Source organism: Aethina tumida, chromosome 1 (assembly GCF_024364675.1).
Source record: "Aethina tumida isolate Nest 87 chromosome 1, icAetTumi1.1, whole genome shotgun sequence".
Taxonomy (NCBI): Eukaryota; Metazoa; Arthropoda; class Insecta; order Coleoptera; family Nitidulidae; genus Aethina; species Aethina tumida.
In genome coordinates, this window is record NC_065435.1 from 61,427,534 (window position 1) to 61,449,470 (window position 21,937).

Sequence of the window (21,937 nt, forward strand, 5' to 3'; positions counted from 1 at the left end):
TATTGAGTAAAAATGTATTACACATTTTTTTATTTATAATACATGTAACTGAATGTTATTTAATTTCTTATCGTATTCCAAATATTGTTTTTCCTGAAAAACTATTGTTAAGATTATGTGTTACATTTTTAATTTTTTTATTAAAAAAACCATATGTTACCATATTACCACTCTTAATATATCAAACAATTTTAATAATAATTATTTTTAGCTGTATTAGAAATATTATTTTATTTATTTTAATTTTAATCCTTGTTTTTTATGAAAAGGAATTTTTTTCGAATTATGTATTACAATTTTATTTTTCTTCTTATTCCATATTATTACTATTAATGTATACAAAATATATTTTAAAATTACAATATTAATAGTATTATTTTTACTTTTACATGTATATAAATAGCCTCCTTCTGATAATTATTTTAAGCACAACCAACAATTCAGAAGTAAATGAGATATTAAAATTATCTTCTATTGTTTAAATATTGACATAATATTTTATCTAACATATTGAATAGAGAATAAAAATACCTATCATAAGATCATCTTTTCCATTTAAACAAAAAAATTGTCGATAATGCCCATATGGTACTGAACAATTTGAGACGTCAATTTTTAGTAAAATTTAGTTAAATTGACAACATTTCAAATAGTTTTTATTTGAGAACCTTGTTTTATTAATTGTAGTTATAATACATTATTATTTATAATTTTACTTTTATTATTTATATTTATTTTGTGTTTTTAAAATTAAATTATCAATGTGCAATTTATTTTATTTATCTATTATTACAAATAAAGTAAAATTTACTATTACTTTAAATTATATATAATTTTGTTAATTTTTATTTCTAGTATATTATGGAAGGTCAATTGCATATATTTTACAATTTTAATTTTTTTCTTATTATTCATATTATTGAATTAGTTATAGGGTTTAATTTTTTTTTTTTTTTTTTATAAAAATATATTTTAACTTATTAAAATATTTATAATTATGAAAACCGAGTAATAAAAAGAGTAATTAATCATTTGTCTATATCAATAATAAATGTAATAATGCCAAAGAAGCAAAACGAATATGTGCCCATCAAAATGAAAAAACAACCCACGAAACAATATCAAAGAGCAATCTGGCATCAGGTGGAATACATGAATGAAAAGTACCCAGATCATGTGTCGAGAACTGTAAGTAGTAAAAATAAAACATAATTCCTTCGGTAGCAACCGTTTACGTGTTCTGATCATAATTAATTGGCGTCAATCATCATTAAATTATTCATATTGGCATTTTACTTGACCACTACCAGCAGATTTATTTTACGCATCCGCCAGAATACTAAAAAGAACTAATGAAACGGTTAAATGTTAAAAGAATGCATATTTATGAAAGCATTTTATAAAATGTTTCATGCATATCAGGGGCTCGTTATCTTTGTATTTACTAAAGATGTAATTAAAGATATGAGTGTGTTACATGAAAAAAAAATCAATTAAGGCTCTATCTTTGGAATACTGCACATTCATTCTGTCGAGGAAGGCTTTCAAAAAAAACCTTATAGAATGTAAATTGTTATTTTTCTTTTATTGGGTTTTCCTGTTTAAATATTTGACTGTTTTTTTTTATTAGTACTTTGTCGTGACGTCGCGACACAGTGTTCCAGACATCCGTGAGATCCATCGCGTACAACGTATCCGCCGTGTGTAATTCACGTAGGGGCTGGCGAAACGTCCATCAGTTCGTAATCTACCTGCACATTTGCGGTCGCCGAGTACATAATCAGTTGGCACTTTAATATTCGCGTGCACCAAACTGACCGAGGCCCTCCAGATACGGGCTGCCCCAAGGCTCCAACTCTATTCCAGCTCTAGATTTATGTCGTATCGCATCAACAAAGGCAAGCTGCTACCCCAAGGGTGCCATTACAGTTCCTGTTACTCGATTCCTTAATTGCGTGGACATGAAACAGGAATTTTTATGAGTCGCATTCGATGCATTCGAAGCCAATTGGTGCCGATGAAAAATTATTGGACGAGCGGCGCCAGTTTAAAGGCGTCAGATCGAAATAATCGTGAACTGAAAAATTATTCAGAATTATGCGTGAAGTTAACAGCGATTATGGCGAACGCAGGCACACACACACACACATCAAAGCTTATTAATTTCTGTTACGGTGTTATAAAAATCGTGAAATCGTGGCGGTCATAAGCGGACACGGACACGGGGTGTGTATGCGTGATGGGGGATGCAAATGCGAGCTAACTACCAGAATAATTTGGCCTGAACACGTTGCGCTTATGATTTTGATTTACATTAATTTCATATTTTTCAACATAAAGCCTAATCAATATTTAAATTTTTCATGTAGACTGCGTTCACGGTCACGATTCCTTTGCCACCCTAAAGCGGCGAAGTCCAGTAACTCAATGTGTTTTCGATAAAATAGTTTGTAACGTGTTACTACGTGTAACTAATTTGTTTTCGGGGCTGAAAAGGGAAAACGTTGAGGTACGTTGAATTTACAATTCAGTCAAAGGATATTTTTTTATGAAAATTTTTCTTAATGCGTCAAATTAGTGTAATATTTTTGATCTTTTGGTAATTTTTCTTAAAAAATCTTATTAATTAAAAAAATAAAATTTTAACTTTATTAAATGACTAACATAAATATAATAGAATATATTTTTTTGTTAACTGTTTTTAATATGAAACAAAGTATAGTAAAAATATTTTTTTTAAATTTACTAAAAATTAAATATACATTTAATGTTTTTGTATCATTTCAATAACAAAACTCAAATATTTCATTATTTTTAAAGATATTAAATATAATAACTATTAAAATATTCATACATATAAATGTATTGTTATTTATTGGTTTATTAGACATAAATAAGAGAATATTCAATTCAACATTCTCGAAATTGTTTTTAAGTATATTTTTTACATTTTAAAAATTTTAGTGATTCATTTATAAAAGTAATTAATTTAATGGAACGTTGAACAGGTATTATATCTTTGTATTTATTTTTAAATATTGATTAATATTGATATAATTTAAATAATATATATATATTTACTCATACGTATATTCTTTTTAACAAACATACTTTTACACAAATATTAAAAATAGAATAAAATAATCATATATTTCAATATTTTTTATATTTATCAATTAAATGAAAACTATTTTTTTTTTTCAATTTTTAATTTGGCTAAGTATGAATAACATACCAAACTTAAAATATTTACAATAAAAATAAAATAAATTACAGGAAATAGGATATTTATTAATTTTTTTTTTAATTATTTTGTTCAAATTTAAACTTTTTAAAAATAAATTATAAATAAAAATTATAAAAAATATTAAAATATATATTTTTTCATTTATTATATATTTTATTGTAACTGAATATAAAAATATATAAAAAAACTTAATATAAAACGTATTTTTGTTTAATGCTTAAAAAAATAATTATATACAATAAATCAAAAAAAAAAACATTTTAAAATGATAAGAGTTTCTTTAATTTCTAATATTCTGTTAAACAAATTATCTTTTTATAAAAATTAAAATTTTTATGATCTAATTAAATTTTATACAAAAAATATTTCTGTAGGATTACGAAAGGAACTAAATTTGTTATTTTTTTAATAAATTATATAAAAATAATCAAAAAATTAACTCCTTTATTTTTGGATATTTATTCTTAATTATTTAATTATCAAATTATTGTTTTTGATTTTTCTTAATTAATGTTTATTGTTTTTTTATAATGTTAGTATTAAACTATATGTCAATTTGTAAGAAAAATAATCTAATCTAAATCTATTAATTTATCCACATTTTATTATTATTATCGTTTCTAAATTTTAAATTAAAATTCTTCAAATTACTGATATAATTTTGTATACATCGAAATCTTATTAAATAAAGTTTCTTCATAAAAATCTAAATCAATTAAATTATGCATTATTTTCTTAATTTTTGTCTAAATTTTATAGTAAAATACTCAAAATTTATACTACTACTTAAGGGAATATTAAATAACCTAAATAATTTTATTTTTTTAATGAATGCAATATTATGTACATCTAAACAAATTTTATTAATAAAAAATATGTTCAAATAAACAACTTTGATTTTACTTTACAAGAAGGCCAAGAGTTATAATTTACAAAAATATATATATTAATATAAATGAATCACATATTATGTAATTAAAACAAATTATTTGTAATGACGACAATTATAATTATTATTATTAATTTGTCGTACCTCTGAATACGTAGAAATTAACTCCCAAAATATTTATTCTTAAAAATAAGGTAACCACGTATAACAACGATGAAAGTATCAATTAAACGAGCTCCCGTTTTATGGATACGATACCGTTATGATTCTATAATTGATAACTGAAAATCGAGGTGGTAGCAAAAATCCGATGTGCTACCTGTTGGTACGGCACCGCGTTGGGTGGCTTCATTAGGCACCCAATACCATTCGGACCGTCGGGGACATTCTTTTCTTCTCCCACAAATAAATTACACGAATTATTAATGTAATCATCGATTATTATTGGGGAACGCCCGCTGCGCGACGATGGAAGCTAGCATCTGATGTCACGGTTAGTTTTTATCAAGTCGCCAGCATTTGAAAGGTTAATTGCTCGGTGATTTGAATATCTGGCGGAAATTGTGGACGATTGACAGATATGAAAGATGTTATCGACCACTCTGATAGACCACGCGGTCGTGAGAAAACACTGCTTTTTATAATGGTTTATTAAAATAATATAATTGTTAATTAATAGGATTTATGTTTTTGTTATATTCAGTTATACACATTTGATGTTTTATTAATTAATTTTAATTTTGAGGCAGACGCAACCATAATATTTAAAACTGTTTTTTCTTTACACGGGTACTAAAATACTTGGTTGAAATATTAAAAATGGACAATAAACTAAGAATTAGTGGCAACAACAAGTACATATATTTAATACAACACAATTAATCTTTTATTAGTTAGTTAGTTTTATTACAATAAATTTATTAATGGAATCATCGATTTATAAATAAAAATAAAATTGAATAAGTTAAGAAAAATTATACGAGGTTAATCGACTGTTAATAAAAATCAATACAAATTTGACTCCGATGACAAAATAATGATGATGACATGCACAAATAAAATAATGGTAAATATAATGATTTAATGTAACAGGATAATGTAATTTTTTTAGAAATATACATGGGGGATAAAAATATTTAAAAAAGTCGTGGTTAATAATTTATCAAATACAAATTAACGTGTGAATAGTTGTCGAATCATATTTACCTACAAATATATATTTTCCTGAGTATTTTTTAATAATATTTATTTATTTATATGTATATAAAACTAAACTATAAATAAAAACTTTTTATTTTAAAGATTATTTGTAATCAATTTGGTTTTTGCTATTTTGGATAAACTTACACATTTGAAATAATTAAATAATAAAATAAAATAAATTATTATTTTAATAGTTATGTAGAAAAAACAATAAATAAAATTAATTATTCTCTATTAAATTTTTAATTAAATCAAGTTCTATACTTAAAAGTTAAAAAATAACAAAATTTACTAGAAGTTTCAACTGTTTTCTTTGAATCTTTAACATAATTATATTCACAAATTATTTTTTGTTTTTTTAGCTTTTACTATAATGCAAAATTATGAAATTATATATGAATTAATTGAATTTATTAATATAATTATGAATAATAAATTATCATTTTTTTATAAATTTATCTTTAATTAATAATTACTAGAATAAAATTATTTCAAGTCGAATATGAAAATATATATGAATTTTGAATTTTAATAAATTATTTTTCTGATTCAAATGACGTTTATATTTTTTAGAATTAATAATATTTATTTACAAAGAAATGTAATTTAAAAATAAAGTGCTGTTGGAATTTACACTGAATTCACAATGTGAAGTATTAATTATATTGTTATAGTATTAATTTATTTTATTTAAATTAATTATTATTTTTTATCATTTTCATTCTTTTATTGCTTTTAATTTTTCAATTATCGTTTGAATTTTTCAGAATCCTACCACCAAAAATTATAATTATTTATCATTCCAAATTTTATTACGTTTTGTATTTTAAAAATGGTTTTTAAAATAAATAAAAATATTTGAGTGTTGATACTGAGTATCTGTTTCTTGAACATTATATTTGGTATTTTCATTATGTTATATCTGTTAATCCCAATTAAATTTTAAATAAATAATTAAATTTGTTATAATGGAATCATTTATATTTCTTGTATAATTTCTTGTAAAAGTTGCATCAAAAATTTTTAGATAAAATTTGTTTTTACGTACATTGTTCCCATGTTTTCAGTTTACAACCTCTTTTAGCTGAAGATTATTTAATATTATTTTGTAAAACAATATTTCACAATTTAAAAAAGAAAAAAGGCAAGAAGAGCAAAAATTTTGTATATAAATGTTAAAAAAAGAGATTTTTTATGTTAATAAATATAGCTCACTTACAAATAAATACAATAAAGTCTTATAATCATATAATAACTAACAATTTTAATCAATAACAATTGTATGGTTTTTATGAAACAACAATATTTTAAATTAAGAGTTATCAGTAGTACCAAAAATTTTGAACAAATTAATGAATAATTAAAAAAATAATATTGTAAATTTTACTATAAAACAAAATATCATTGTTTTTAATTCGAAAATAAAACATTTTCAACAATCAACAACATCAAGAGGATAAATTTACAATATTATTAAAAGTTTAGATCAAAAATTTTGTAGATGAATGTTAAATAAAAAAGGAAAAATAATAGTTGATATTAATAAATTAACTTTTAGAATCGTATGACAACCAACAATATTTTAATATTAAGAGTTATCAGTAGTACCAAAAAAATTCAGGAAACTAATGAATAATTTTAAAAAGCTCTAAACTTTTAATAATTAGTAATTATTATTAATAACCTATGTTTCTATCAAAAATAACATCTGTGTTTTAAATTCAAGTATGAATAAAAAGTTTTTTTTTTTATTTTCAAGAGCGTAAATTTACAATATTATTTTGTAAAATATTATTAAATAAAGAAATAAGATTTATGAATCAATCAACTGAAAAGAGAAAAAAAGCAAGAAGAGCAAGAATTTTGTAGATGAAGAATTTTTCATAGTATTAATAGATTTCACTAAAATAATATTTAATAATGTTGAGAGGATTAATAAAAAAAATTAGAAAACTTCAAGATTTAAGAATATTGCAAAATTTACCGGATTTATCTTTGTACCAAACAAATAAACATTGCTGTTTCCAAATCGAGTACGAATAAATAGAATTTTTTGTTAGTTTTAAGATGATTCAAACAAGAGAAAATGAAATGTATAAAATTCGTTTATATGCGATAATAGATCTTAGTTTTATCATTAAATTTCATGTATACCAGATGTCAACGAATCCATTAGACAAGACTTAACTTCTAGGACACTCAGTATATGAAAATGAGATCTGGTCTAGGTAAATGGTATGGAGAGAGGAGAGATTTCACATACTTTTTCTTTTCGGTCACTTCAGATATCATCGTAAATGGTTTAATTTTCGAATTTTTAAATGGGGTACCCTGTATATTTTTACATTTCTCTTAAATTATTATCCAGTATTTGGCTAGTAATAATTATATAATAATTATAATATATATAAATATATGAAGTTATTGTTAAACCAATCACAAATAAATTGGTATTGTTAGATTCGTCAAGTCCTCTTTTCGAAAAGTGCCTGTCAAACAATTATTGCCATTTGAAAAAAAAAAGTAGTTAGTCTGTTGTCTGTCAAACTAATCACTGAATCTTTGCGATTGTAATTTTCTGAAGTCCTTAGATTAGTTTGAGTCCGATCACGACTATCTGGATGCAATTTTAAAAATAGCTCAAAAAAATCAAGTAGGCGTAAAATGTATTTTAAATGTTACAGTCTGATCGAGAATAGTCTCAGAAATCCAAAAATGTGAAAATATACAGGGTATTCCTTTTAAAAATTCGAAAACGGAACCATTTCCGGTGAAATCGGAAGTAACTGGAAAGTGAAAAATATGCGAAAACCCTCCTCTCTCCATACCATATAGCTATACTAGATATCACTTTGATATACTGAGTGTTCTAGAAGTTATGCCTTGTCAAATGGATTCGTTAACACCAGATATTTTAATTTTAATTAATATTGTTACCAGTTAATTTTATTTATTATTAAAATAGGTTTACAAAAATACACACAAGGTAAAATTTAACACTCGTACTTTTAAATTTCCGTTTTAGTGCAGCAGCAAATAAAAATTGTGTCCGACGTTCAACCTATTCAGCGTTCAGGAAATTTACAAGGTGACTTACATTCTGGTGCTAAATCAAACAACGTGTAAGCTCGAAAGTTCGGTCACGGTGGCTGATTCCCGCACACCTTAAACCAGTGCTTTTGAAACGCCGCCGCGGCGCTCATTTAGAAAAAGCGTGACGCAGGGTCGTTAGCGCGCTTTTCTGATGTAAATTGTCCACCTATAGGCCGATTAAACGTATTAAGCGTGCCGTTTTCCACGCGAAACCGATCTACGATACGCAAATCTCGCGGCGCACACAAAACACTACACACACACCAAATCTAAAAAACCCCATTTTCTTCGGCAACATTATGCCGCGGTATCAATTACCCGCCGGCCGGTTAATTGCCGACGACAATGCCAGAAATGTGATGTAAGCCGTTGTAAATGTACAAACGATTCCGGTTCACGCACTCGAATTGCAAGGCGAATTATTCGCGATTTCAGGTTGGCGGTGGCGTGTGTGCAACGATAAAAAAAATTATGGGTACAATGTCGCCATTGATTGAACTGTGTTTAATTTTGCATTTAATTATGAGGAATTCGTAGAAGAAATCCCCCCACGTAATGCACGTTTCGTTTTCCGTCAACACGTCTTGAAAAACGACCAAGTGTAAGTGCAATTAAACTATATAATGATCGTGGTAATTCTCTTTTAAAATTATTTAATACTATAGTAAATTTAATCATAAATTACTACAAATTAGTCAAGGTAAAATATAAAAAATATTATTTTAAAGGTTGATTTCTATAATTTATATAATTTTTAAAAACCATTGTTGTGTCAAATTTTGAATTTCCTTGATAGAAATTATGTTTTTTGCTCAAATCACTTGGGAATTCGTAAGGGGTTGTCAACATCTGATATAATAATATATATGTTGTTGCTAATGTTATTGAGACTTTTGAAAACATTTTTTGACCTGAATAAGGCTTTTAATTGCGTATGACATGAGATTTTGTTGCATAAATTATTTTACTAAGGTTTTGATTCAAAAAGCACTTCTTAGTGTCTAATCTGAGCAATCGTGTCCAATGAGTTCATTGCAACAATTAAACGTCTAATGGAAAAAGAATATTCAATGGAGTTCCTCAAGGATCGGTCCTTGGACCACTACTATTTTGGATTTTTAATAACGACCTTCCTATGTTCTTAAATGAGTTGGACGTTACTCTGTACACACATGATTCTTCTTTGCGATTAAAATCATCATCACTTAGATATGTGGTTAGTTCTAGCCAGCAACATTTAAATCACGCGAAGCATTGGTGTAATATGTACAAATATATTTAAACGATAGTAAATCGGTCAACATGCTGTTTACTCTTAACACTGAGAAACTAACCGAGATCTCTGCTCATAACACATTTCTGGGTGTTACTTTGGGGTAAACTCTATAGGAATATATACCTGCTGAAATATTTGATCCTCTCGCTGTCTCAGTCAGTTTTGAGGTCTACTGATTAGGCACTGGCCAATTCTTATCTTTCCTACGCGGTTCTTTCTTAGGTATACTCATCGAGAACGTCCAGGTTATTAGGACTCCAGAGACGTGTGTTGAGAGTGTTGGGTGGGCTTGCTTATGAGGAAGATTGCAAACATTGTTTTATTGGATTGCGTAATCCTACTTTGCCAAGACTATATATTTTTAGGTGTCTTTGATTTGTACTCGAAGGCAGGCAAAGTTATCATACACGTGATTCGATCCGTGACCACGACATTAGATCAACTGAGAATGTTGACTTACCGACACTGTCTCGGTTAAAACAACTCAATTTTTTGGAATAAAATTTTATAATAATTTACCTTATTCTGTTAAGTATCCGACTGTCGATAAATTTGCTAGTGTTCTTCACTGTGTTTCGTCATTTAAGTAATTCTAATATTCCTTGTTTTACATTTTTAATCGTTTCATTTACAAGCATTTCAAACTGGATGAGAAAAGAAAATTATATGATGAAAAGAAAAATAAATGAATATTAAAAAAAAAAAAATATGTGTAAAGAAGTTCCACTGGAATTTTTACATTTTCTATCAGTTGGATCTCCTCGTATATGAAAGTAGCGATATTCCACATTACATTTACTCGTCCCTGAAGCTTTCAAATCTTCTTTCTACTTCAGTAATAGGTTGATGAAACCTTTCATCTCATTCATCCCCTAGATTTTGTAAAAAGAAAACAAAATGATTGAAAAGAAAGTTAATCGTAATTGTCTTATTAAAACTTGTAGACTAAGTATATCATTCATACAATTAAAATTATAGGGTACTTCATATACGCCATCAATTTTTTTTATCCGAATCTGCTAGACATCAAAATTAATTTATTTTTCAAAAAATACATATCTTTTCAGGGAATTACTACATAATACTACAGAAACATAATTTATTTGAGAAAATATGTCATATAAATCAAATAAAAAATTAATAAATATTAATTAACTAGAAATTTTCTACTCATTTTCAATTCTCGTAATTGACTCTAGTCAATAATTTATTTGAACATACATCGAAATAAACAAACACTGTTGTCATCTTTTTCTGTCATATTTCTCTCATATTCATCTACTAATTAACTTTTAAAGCTTTATATTCTAAAACCAGATATAAAATAATAAAATTCTTGAGAAAAATATTTTCTATAAATTTAAACATAAAATTTATTTATTTTTAATTTGTTTAAGAAAGTATATATAAAAAATGAACAAATATTTAATTTACTACAAAATTTCACGTTTTAACAATTTTTATTTTTTTGGCAATTTTAGCAAACCAAATAATTTATTTTAACAAAAATCGAAATAAAAAAATAATTTTTATCATTTTTTTCTGAAAATGAAGTTTCTCTTATATTTAATAAAGCTTTGGTAGTTTGAATCACGATACGTCAAAATATATATTGTGTCCTTCTTCCTTATTAAATATACCAAAATCTCAAAACTAAAGAAAATAATACTTGTAGATAAAGAGAAATTGAAAAAGTAATTTAATTCATTTTCCCACAAAATATATTTAATAGAGAAATGTAATATTCTTGTCGGTACTGCATTTAAAACATTAATTTAACGTATGCTTAACATCACATGGTAAAATTACCATTTATCATATAACTAAAGCTATCTAAAAACAAATTTAATTATGAAAATTTCCAATTATTCATTCTATAACTACCTCATGCATAAACTACCAACAGTCTACTTTTCTGCACCGTGACGACATTTCAATAACTGAATTATTTATTCGCCCAAAGCCCGTTTCTCGTTCATCTTTCCAAGATCAAACGATATGATTGATATTTGATTGGGGCAATCGCAACGATCCAAAGAAGCGCCGACGTTCAAATAAACTCAATAAAATGCGTCCCGCGGGAGCCAGGAATAACATCTAATTAAGCGACTTAAATGTAAATGAGTCCTCGGGATTGTCGTTTTTTCTTCGATGAGGCCCCCGGAATGTACTTGCTAATAAGGACATATTTTATTTACTGTTAATATTATGTAATGTTTAATTTTGATTATTTTTTTTTATTTTTCAGGTCGACATTCAAGAATGCCACACACAGGTGAGTTCGAATTTATCCGGCTAAAATCGAAATTATTGTTATGTTCTTGTACATGATGTGATATTCCAATTTTGCATTATATCATCAATTTACGTTGTCTATGAATTTATTCATTAAACTTTTTACGAATTTAATCTGTTTCATCTCGCATCTGACGTCCTTGCGGATTCCATTAATATTTATCAACAATTTTTGTCCAATTATTCGCGAATACCAGTGCCAGCCTTGTTTGTTTTTCTTTCGTTACCTACATTTAATAAAAAGAAAAAGTGCATACCACGAGTAAGGCAAGAGATGGGCATTTTTTCATCCAATGTTGTGAACATCTGCACATTATAATGAACATAACAATGTAATTGAAAGTCGTCGCAGCAAGATCGGCAGCTCGTGCCGTTGATTACGGACAAAAACAAACATTGCACCGGGTATTACACCAGGTGCCTTCCTGATTTACCTTAATGAAGTCACATTACAAATTCAACTCGTGGATTCTGTATCGTCGCAGCTTCTCGACACTCAATTTCAAGATACATAAATAATAAATTGTTATTTTATTATTTTGTTTAAATAAAAACTTATAATTAAATAAAACTAACTGATAGTATTTTCTTATTTTTTAGAATATGATAAATTTTTAACATTTATGTAAATTTGTATACAAGTCTGGAAGCAAATATTTTTATTTAATAATGAGAGAAAATTCATTAAGTAAGAAGTGAGTTTTCACTTGTAACAAATTTACTATAATTAATAAAATATTAAGAAAGTTAATGTTTTTATATTATTTTATCGACGATTAGATTTTTAATTCAACATGATTTCAAATATTTAAAGTTTACATTTAAGAAATATAATTAACTAAATTCACATATATTAAAAAACATTATTAATTAAATATTAATTTACTTATCACAACGTAGAATATAAAAGGAATGGTTTTTCTAATATTAAACTAATCAATTTTGTTTTTCCTCTATTGTATTCTTATGTCAATCGAAAACTGTTTGATCTGACTGAATTTTGAGATAGACATCATGCACGACAGAAACAGAAAAACCTTCAAACTCTCAAATTATTTTACTCTCATTCATGATGTCTCTCTCATAATTCAGTAGGATCAAAGGCTCTACTCTATAAGTTTTAATTGTGTATATTGAAATAAAAAATACTTTTAAAATAGTTCCAATTTTTAATTTAAATTATTTAATTATTTTCCTTAATAATAATTAAAATATTGAAAATAGAAAAATCATTTTACAGCTAACTTTTAAACGGGATTATTAATTAATGTTTTAATATTGTAGTACAGTAGTTCCAACAACTTCCTTCGTGTATCGTGCATCACCACTATCTGAAGTTTAGAGACAGTTTTCATTATTCACCTATCAACATAATTTACTTATCAAAATCTAGAAATGATTTCCAAAAATTAAACTAAGTTGATAAGCTGATCAATTTCAGAAATTGCTTTACATTTTTTTATTTCAAGTAACGTATATATTTATATTTATAAAAAATGTGTGTACACGAATTATTTACTTTTACTTTAATTAAATTGAATTTTTAAATCACGTTATATTGATTATAATCATTAATATTCATTAAAATATTTAAAATAAAATAATAATTAAAATTACCAAATCTAAGAAAAATATGGTTTTACAAAAAATATATTAAAACGCTTTTCTTCTATTATATTTTAAAATATATTCAATGAATACATCAATAAAATTCAGTTTTAAAATATGCCATTAATTTTTCTTTATTATTTTTTAAAAAATTTTAATTAATGTGTATATTGAAATAAAATACGTATGTAATAGTACTAACAAATTTAATGTATTTTTATTTTTGATTTAATTATTTTTAATTTAATTTTCTTAATAATTATTTAAAAGTAAAAAATGAAAAATTAATTAAAAAATTAAAAAAACTTAAAAATATGTTGTTCTAATTTAACAGCTTTTTAAAAGAAAAATCTAGAATATAAAGGATCATTTTTCAAAATATAAATTAAAAATTGTTGTTTCTCTTCAGTATTTTTCTCGCATCAACAGTAATATTATTATTATTTTTTAAATATTTATTAATTTTTTATTTAATTTTACTAATTTATTGAATTTTTAGATTAATTAAAATACATTCATTATTATATTTTAATAATATTTAAAATATAATAATTTAAAAATATAAAAAAATAAATTTATAATACTTGATAAACACTTATTTTGTGTCAAATATTTCTAATTAGTACAAATATTACTTATATTTTTTATCTTACTCACTTTCGGTGACAGAGGGTAACTGATTATTATTAATATTATATAACAAAATGAATTTTATATCTTATTTTAGATTTTTCAATATAACAAATAAGGAAGAAAAATATTATAGAAAAAAATTAAGTTATACATAAGATTTTAATAAATAAGTTTTATCCATAAATCACGTATGTTTTTTAATAATACTATTAATTTTTATTTCTTATATAATATAATACTGTTATATATAAATAATTTAATATTAAGTTAAAAAGGATTTTAAAAATTATAAAAACAAAAAGTTAAAGGTGGAAGTTAAAATAAACTGAAGAAAAAAAAATAATTGCCTTAAAAATATTACTTAAATTGTATTGAAAATTGCCGTCAATTTTCTGGTCTCTAATGACAGAGCCAAATGTAAACAGTTTTCGTCTGTGAAATTTCGGACCGACGAACGTAAAAAATCTAACTCCGTTTCGCTAGCGAGCAGGTGAAACACGCAAACGTAGTGACCAGAAATTTTTCTAAAATTGATCATTCATAATAGAAACAGCCAGTGCGTTAACATCGCTAATTGAAAAATCAAATCTAACGTGACAATATAGGAATTCGATCTGGTCCATATGGATATTGGCAGGTGTCCGTCGTGGCAAATTGCACCCAGTTTTCAATATAAATTCTGAAAACTACCTCCTTCAATTCAGCCGCGAAATGTGCAAAAACGTCAATTTGCTGATAGCATGCGGGAGCAATGATATGTTGCAGCCCCGAAAAGGCCAGAGTTTATACGGGTTAACGTATGGTGCGTGAAAAATGTAACTACCTGCATATTAATCAATTTGACGCTAGGCTACTTAAACACTAAAAAATAAATTTCACAGTCTGAAGTATTTATGAATATATTCATTAGTTTTAATTCTAAAATATTTTAATAAACCAAAATTAAATACAATTAAGCTGTATTTTAAGCATTTTTTATTTTGTTTATATTAACATTAATTGCAAATATATAATGACTGTGTATCTAATTGTTATATTTACTATTAATGATACAACTATTTTTTTAGAAAAACTAAATTATACACATACAAAAAATGTGAGTAAAATTTTTTGTATTTAAACATATAGCACATTCATAAAGTTATTATTTAGTGACTGCTGAACTAATGAACAATATTTAAAAGAAAATAATATATATAATTTTTGGTTATTTAAATAAATTAATAAAAAAAATAACTACCGAAATTCAGTATTTCTAAATGAACAATGTAAATGTTCTTATAAATACTATATTTTACTGAATATTACTTCCAGTGGGTAAAATAAACATTGCATTCCACAGAAAAGGCTAACCTCGGTAAGAAGCTCCCGAAAATTGGTTTACAATGTTATTAACAAATATGAAACAGCACACTCATTTGAAAAAACAATAAGAAAACGTCCTAACAAAATATTAACTTCTTTTATAGTTAAATAGAATAGGATCGGACGTTCATCGTCCTACAAATAAAAGTTAGTACCTTAAACATGGTGGGTAACATTCTATCATGACGTAGTAACATTGCAGAAAATTATTGATAACATGGACCATTTCATGTACAGATATATCCTGGGAGATGTAATAAAACTATTTATCAACGATAACTTACCAATTATATTGTTAAAAAATGGTTAAAAGAGAATCAATCATGTTGCAGTTCTCGATTGACCATTATAAAATCCGGATCTAAATCCAATTGAATAGTGATTAGTAAAAGTCGAGGAATTTTCGTTCCTGATATCTCGTTGAAACCAAGTCACGACGATTACAGGCTGTTGGAACGAACAAAGAGTACTCAATGTTATATTAATAAATAATTTATATATTATATTATATAAATTTTATTTAAGAATGAATAATTGAAGAAAGAATATAGAGTAATTATTTTAAATAAAATATTTTCCTAATTAATATTAAATAGTAATGTGTGTTGTTCCTATTATTATTTTAATTACTTTACACAGTGATGAAGAAAATAGAATTGTCTCACATTGGTTCAATAATTGATATTGAGATCTTGCTTGACACGGCAACAAATGTATGTGTATGTGGTGGTGAAAACACCCCTGCAACAAGATATCAGGCAAGATAATGTTGGAAAACTGGATTTTGAGGAGTCCTTCAGTAAGGCAGCTAATTAGTTTCCACAAGTACCTAAATGTATTGCTGAATTGTCAAAATTACATCTGACGAAAATTAAATGTGACCAACTATACGTAATGGTATCCTAAACCATAACTCCAGCTGTTGAATATACAGACCTTTCGAGAAAACGTTTCCCTTCTGGTATCTTACATGATCAAACAAAATCGTAATTCATCATTCATTTCAAAGCTTTCGTTCTCACTGCTTATGACCGGTCTTGATCTTCGTTTGTCGTTCGACGTCTTGCAAATTTTGTCACACGTCTTGCGACCTTCCTCAAAGCACGCTCTCTAACAACCCCAGACAGTACTTAATAAATCACCTTCTTTTTAACTTACTTTGATGATTAAAATTTGCAAGACTTCGTACTAACTCCTTTGAAAATACGTGAAAATTGTACGAGAAGGATTCGTAGCACAAAAACCTTTAAAAATTTATTAAAATAGATCACAGGATCTATGAATTTTATTTTATACATCACCGAGTATATTTATGATTCAACAAATTAAACTATTTACTATTTTTTTAAAAAAATTAAATCCTGTATATTTCGATGAAGACGTCTAATAAAGTAGAATATATATGTGTGTAAAATTATATGTTAATTAATGATAGTTGCACATACAGATCCTCTTCCCGTCAACATCTTCAATTAACTAACCTTCATGGTTCTGATTATTATGGTACGATTAACCAAGTATAATATAACATTAATATCTGTAATAAAATAAAACAAAATTATGAAAGTGTCTAAAATATAGTAAACAATGATGGTATCACCTGCCTAAAGTCCGTCAAACATCTCAAAAATTACCCACATAGAAAAAAAAACGTTTCCGCAACAATCAAATGACAATTAGAGGGGTCTAAAAGGACTGCACGCCATTTTTTCCGAAGGATAATTATCAATCTAGCAATTTACTAATTCGATCCGAGACTGTTTCAGCTGTAAACAGCTCTTGATGACCAGTGACACGTTTCAAAGATCCAGGTGATCTCTCTAATTCGTTAATAATTGTCATTTCTCGGTTCGCGTGATCCGAAAAAGCAAAAGACTTTCTTCGGCTCGTTGTGCGATTCGTAAAATTTTTTTATTTTCCACCGAGGAAGTAATAAATCCAACACGTAATATCGGCAATTCATTTCGGGCACCGAAGGTGATTTTGTGCGTGTCATCAGTGCCACCGAAATGAATTAAGAGATCGCCGTCGATAAGCCTAATGAATTCAAGAAGCTCGGGTTTTTATGTTGCTTGTCACCACCTAAATAAATAAATTTCGTTGCGTATTGTAAACGTCGCGGACGAGATATTATCGGATGGCTGCAAGAAGAAAACCAGTTAAACCAATATTCGCGTGCACCACCGAACATGAACTTCACAAACACATGCATAATTAATTGGAAATTATAATGCTCATTTCTGATTTTAATTCCTTCTTCGATTCGTTCCTTCCAGGTCAGGCCGGAGTCAATCAACTGGGTGGAGTTTTCGTCAATGGCAGGCCGTTACCAGATTGCGTACGAAGAAGGATCGTGGAGCTTGCCCTGTTGGGTGTGCGACCTTGCGACATATCCAGACAGTTGCTGGTGTCGCACGGTTGCGTCTCGAAAATACTGACCAGATTTTATGAGACGGGATCCATCCGACCCGGATCTATTGGGGGATCCAAGACCAAGGTAAGATAATAAGTTAGTTAAGCTCTTCTTGTTGGCAATATATTAATATTAGCAGTAATCCACCACAAAATAAATTCACTTGTAAAATTATGTTTTGGGAACAGTGAAGAGAAAATGTGAATTGAGATATTTTGTAACTATTTGTTGTAATGCCATAGAACAAGGTCTAACAACAATGCGTTAATATTAAACAATATAAAAATAGGAAGATTAATTTGGCATTTTTCACTAATTTAATTTAAAACCATTGGAAATAAAATCATTGGACAGCTTCAGCTGCCACGCGTGCGTTATTTGTGAAAATCATTTATTCACATACAAAGTTTATTATTTATTAGCCTGTCATTATATGCTTTTTGGTTATCGAAATTAATGACAGGGAAATTTTGATTTTCATACTATAATAATGTATTTATTGAAGTTAATCTACCAGATAAAATCGTTCACAAAATTTCATAAACCAACGTCGATTGAGATAAAGCCTAATAACATTTTTAAGTGGATGTAATGAGTTTATTGAGCACTGATTACGCCCGAATGAGTCTATTGGTTCTTTGAACAAACACTACACTACACTATTAATAATGAAGGTATACTTCAGGGAAAAATGTGAGTTCACAAATTATTGTAAGTACTTGACTTTTACAGAAATTATGGCAGGTATTTTATTTTTATTTTTGTTTGAATCTGTTCCAAATTTTTTGCCAGTTATGCCTAAAATGCAATAAATAATGTTTACAAAACCGAAACATTATTAGATAGGCCTTATATCTATTTTATAATAAATGTAGGAATAATCGCATAATCGGTCGCGTTTCCGATTGGATCAAATGAACGTTCTGTATTAGTTGTTAAGGCAATTTCCCGGCATAACATAATAAGGTCGTGCCATAATTATGTTTACTTTAATTGTACTATTAGATCGATAGCGGACTAAGTACACATCATTTGCATAGTTATTTTGTCTATCAAACGATCTTACACACTGACATTTCATGCACCCGAAGTTGTAGAACACACCAGAGCAAACACATTATTTTTTCACTTTCTAATTGGACACAGTGACGGACTTGCACAGCAATATTTATCTTGAAACATTATAGAATAATTGATGGTGCCCGATTAGAATTACGGAAGAAGTATAAAAAAAAACGATGCGTGGCGATAAAGGTCAGTAAATTCCGTGAGCTTGTTAATTACTTTGGCTACCGTGGGCGACAGTGACAGTGGCAAGGGCCAAGTGGTTAAATAGATGTCCGAACAATTATCCTTTGATATAATTATTTCCAGACAGGACACGAGAAACGTTGGGATTGGTGGCGGTGGCGATTGATTGTCCAGATAAGAAGCGGGTTGTGTCACTACAAACACGGCTCTTATGCCATCACGTCACGAGTGACATCCTTTTTACCGGACTGTTTGGCCACTGGCCCGTCACTTCGTTCCAACGGTTCGGTCTCATGGACTCCCATCAACTTTTTAAACACTGACGGGAAATACTTGTTGCCCAACGAGAACGAGAACCACTTTTTTATTATCTATATTATTTTTTGTTCTGGTACTTTTCTTATGAACTCACCAAAATTTATCATCGACATCGTTTACAAGCGTTTTGAAGACAATTTGAGGTCATAATATAATTCATTCAATCGATTATTATCAAAAATAATTTATTATAATGGTACCCAACAAGTTGTTACCCATTACAGGTACCATGTACCCATTTATTAAATTGTTGTCATAGTGAAACTGTATGAAAATAATTATGGAACAGTTGAGACAAATTAACTTTCAATTTAACCAAAACAATATGAAAAGAATTATAAAAAAAATTGCTGATTTGAAAATTGATCATTTGGTGCATCATGTGCAACTCATCATGTATATGCACCATTTTGTTAAAGAAACCTAATCGATTACCACAAATCATCCGTATCGTGCTACGGAAAGGTTCATGATTGATACCTTGCTTATCACGTGTTAAATCAGGTCCATTTAGGATAATTTCAGGCTAAAGGTGTGATATCTATGATGATTGGACGCTTTGACGGCACCGACCGTTTTTAATTATAATAGGCACCGATGGACCACTAAAACGTTTTTTAACACGAGAGTCTAATTACGGAATTGTCGGGATTGCAAGGAGCCCCCGACGTTTTATTAATTTTATACATGGTTAAAAATTGAATGTTTCATTTTCGGCTTCAGGTGCCTTCAGTTCATTGGATAGCTTTGCATCGTCGAAATTGAACTCCCCTTCGAGCCAATTTAGAACCGAATTAGAAGAAAAGGAGGGTGAAATTCCACGTAAATTATAACATTCCTGAGTATACATTTAGATGGTGCCGTTTGTTGACAGTGCAACCCCCTGAAGCGGTGGTGGTGGCGGTGGTGGTGATGAAACACAGTCATTTAGAAAACAATGCAACAACACAACACGCACACCATCACTATCTAATTTACATCTATCTCTTATCGGTGTTTGCCAGAAAAAAATAAATTTACAGGGTAATTTGTAGTTCGTACATCAGCGATAACCCCTTTTATTAGTTTTTGTAGGGTTAGCATTCGAGTATTTGTTCCGATGTTAATGATGCTAATGTCATTGTAAATATTATAAATTACACAATATTGTTGTTACAGCAAGTTGCGACGCCTACGGTGGTGAAGAAAATATTGCGATTCAAACAAGAAAATCCGGGAATGTTCGCTTGGGAAATCAGGGAACAGCTAATTGCCCAACGTGTATGCGAACCTCACAACATACCTTCAGTCAGTTCGGTCAATCGGATCTTAAGAAACAGCGGCGTTTGGCCCGATCCTCCGGAAATGCTACACCATCCCAGAACTTCACACACCGGTAATATATATTTAACTCCATCCATACCTTTTTTTCATCGAATAATTCAAAGTCCTAAACCGTTCTTCCTTTCAGATACTATAATGGGAACAGACATTTACACAAAATCTTCTTCGGGTTTGAACCCGGGTTTGGCCTACTTCCCGGCCATCCACGAGTCATCATCCTACACGACAAACAATAGATTATCAACGCTGCAACATCAGTTGCACGTATCAACAGGACCAATAAACCATCAAACTGCTTCACACCCCGCTTGGTCGAACCTTATCATTCCGTACCAGCCTACCAAGCTGGAAAGCATACACATCAAGGAAGAAGCCAAAGAGGAGATAACGATCACCGACGACGAAAACAAGGAGGTAAAGAAAAAAAATCCGTACTCCATTGAGGAATTGTTGAAGAAACCTACCAAGAAAGCTAAAACGTTCAGCGATGTCTACATGGGAGTACATCAGCCGTTTGGTGTGTTCGTGTCTAATGAAGATTTCATTGAAGACAAATATCAAAGCAGCAGCAACAGCAGTAGGAGCGGGAGTGAGTGCGATGCCGATTCGGAAATAAAAATTGATGTGGAGTAACTATTTTAAAGAAAATGTAGTTGACCTTAAAACAGTAATTAGTTATTTTGTTACCTGCCACATATCGAAGGTAAATGTACACCAAATAGACTGACCAGCCGTACTGTTTTGTGTTTTATGTTTTTGCCATAGTTTTTTTAAAGATGTATTAAATTAAATAATCGGGGTTTAATAGATCGTAGTATAGCCCTACGATTATATTGTATATATTATTTGTTAAGTGTTACATTCAACATTTCACAACCTAAGTCGTATATAGATAATACTACTATTTATTTATTGTACTGTATATATGTCATTAATAAAAATATATTTAAAACATGTGTTTTTGAAGTGTTATAACCTTACCTGGCAACGAACAATCATTTTTGTACGGTGGTGTTTAAATTG

The 21,937-nt window shown here is 28.1% G+C and overlaps 1 protein-coding gene across 1 annotated transcript; it reads left to right on the forward strand.

Annotated features, from left to right (window-relative positions):
- The first annotated feature begins 11,970 nt into the window (after positions 1 to 11,970).
- Positions 11,971 to 21,780, forward strand: LOC109596976 (paired box protein Pax-5). Its single transcript, XM_020012595.2, has 4 exons — positions 11,971 to 11,983; positions 17,886 to 18,106; positions 20,750 to 20,966; positions 21,042 to 21,780. The coding sequence occupies exons 1-4, from the start codon at positions 11,971 to 11,973 to the stop codon at positions 21,545 to 21,547; spliced, it is 957 nt and encodes a 318-aa protein (XP_019868154.1). The 3' UTR covers positions 21,548 to 21,780.
- The last annotated feature ends 157 nt before the right edge of the window (positions 21,781 to 21,937 follow it).

What these genes read in the sequence shown, in the direction of transcription:
- LOC109596976 (XM_020012595.2), top strand. An exon ending in TTGGGGGATCCAAGACCAAG is followed by an intron (nt 18,107 to 20,749) that starts GTAAGATAATAA and finishes TTGTTGTTACAG; the next exon opens with CAAGTTGCGACGCCTACGGT. An exon ending in TCCCAGAACTTCACACACCG is followed by an intron (nt 20,967 to 21,041) that starts GTAATATATATT and finishes TCTTCCTTTCAG; the next exon opens with ATACTATAATGGGAACAGAC.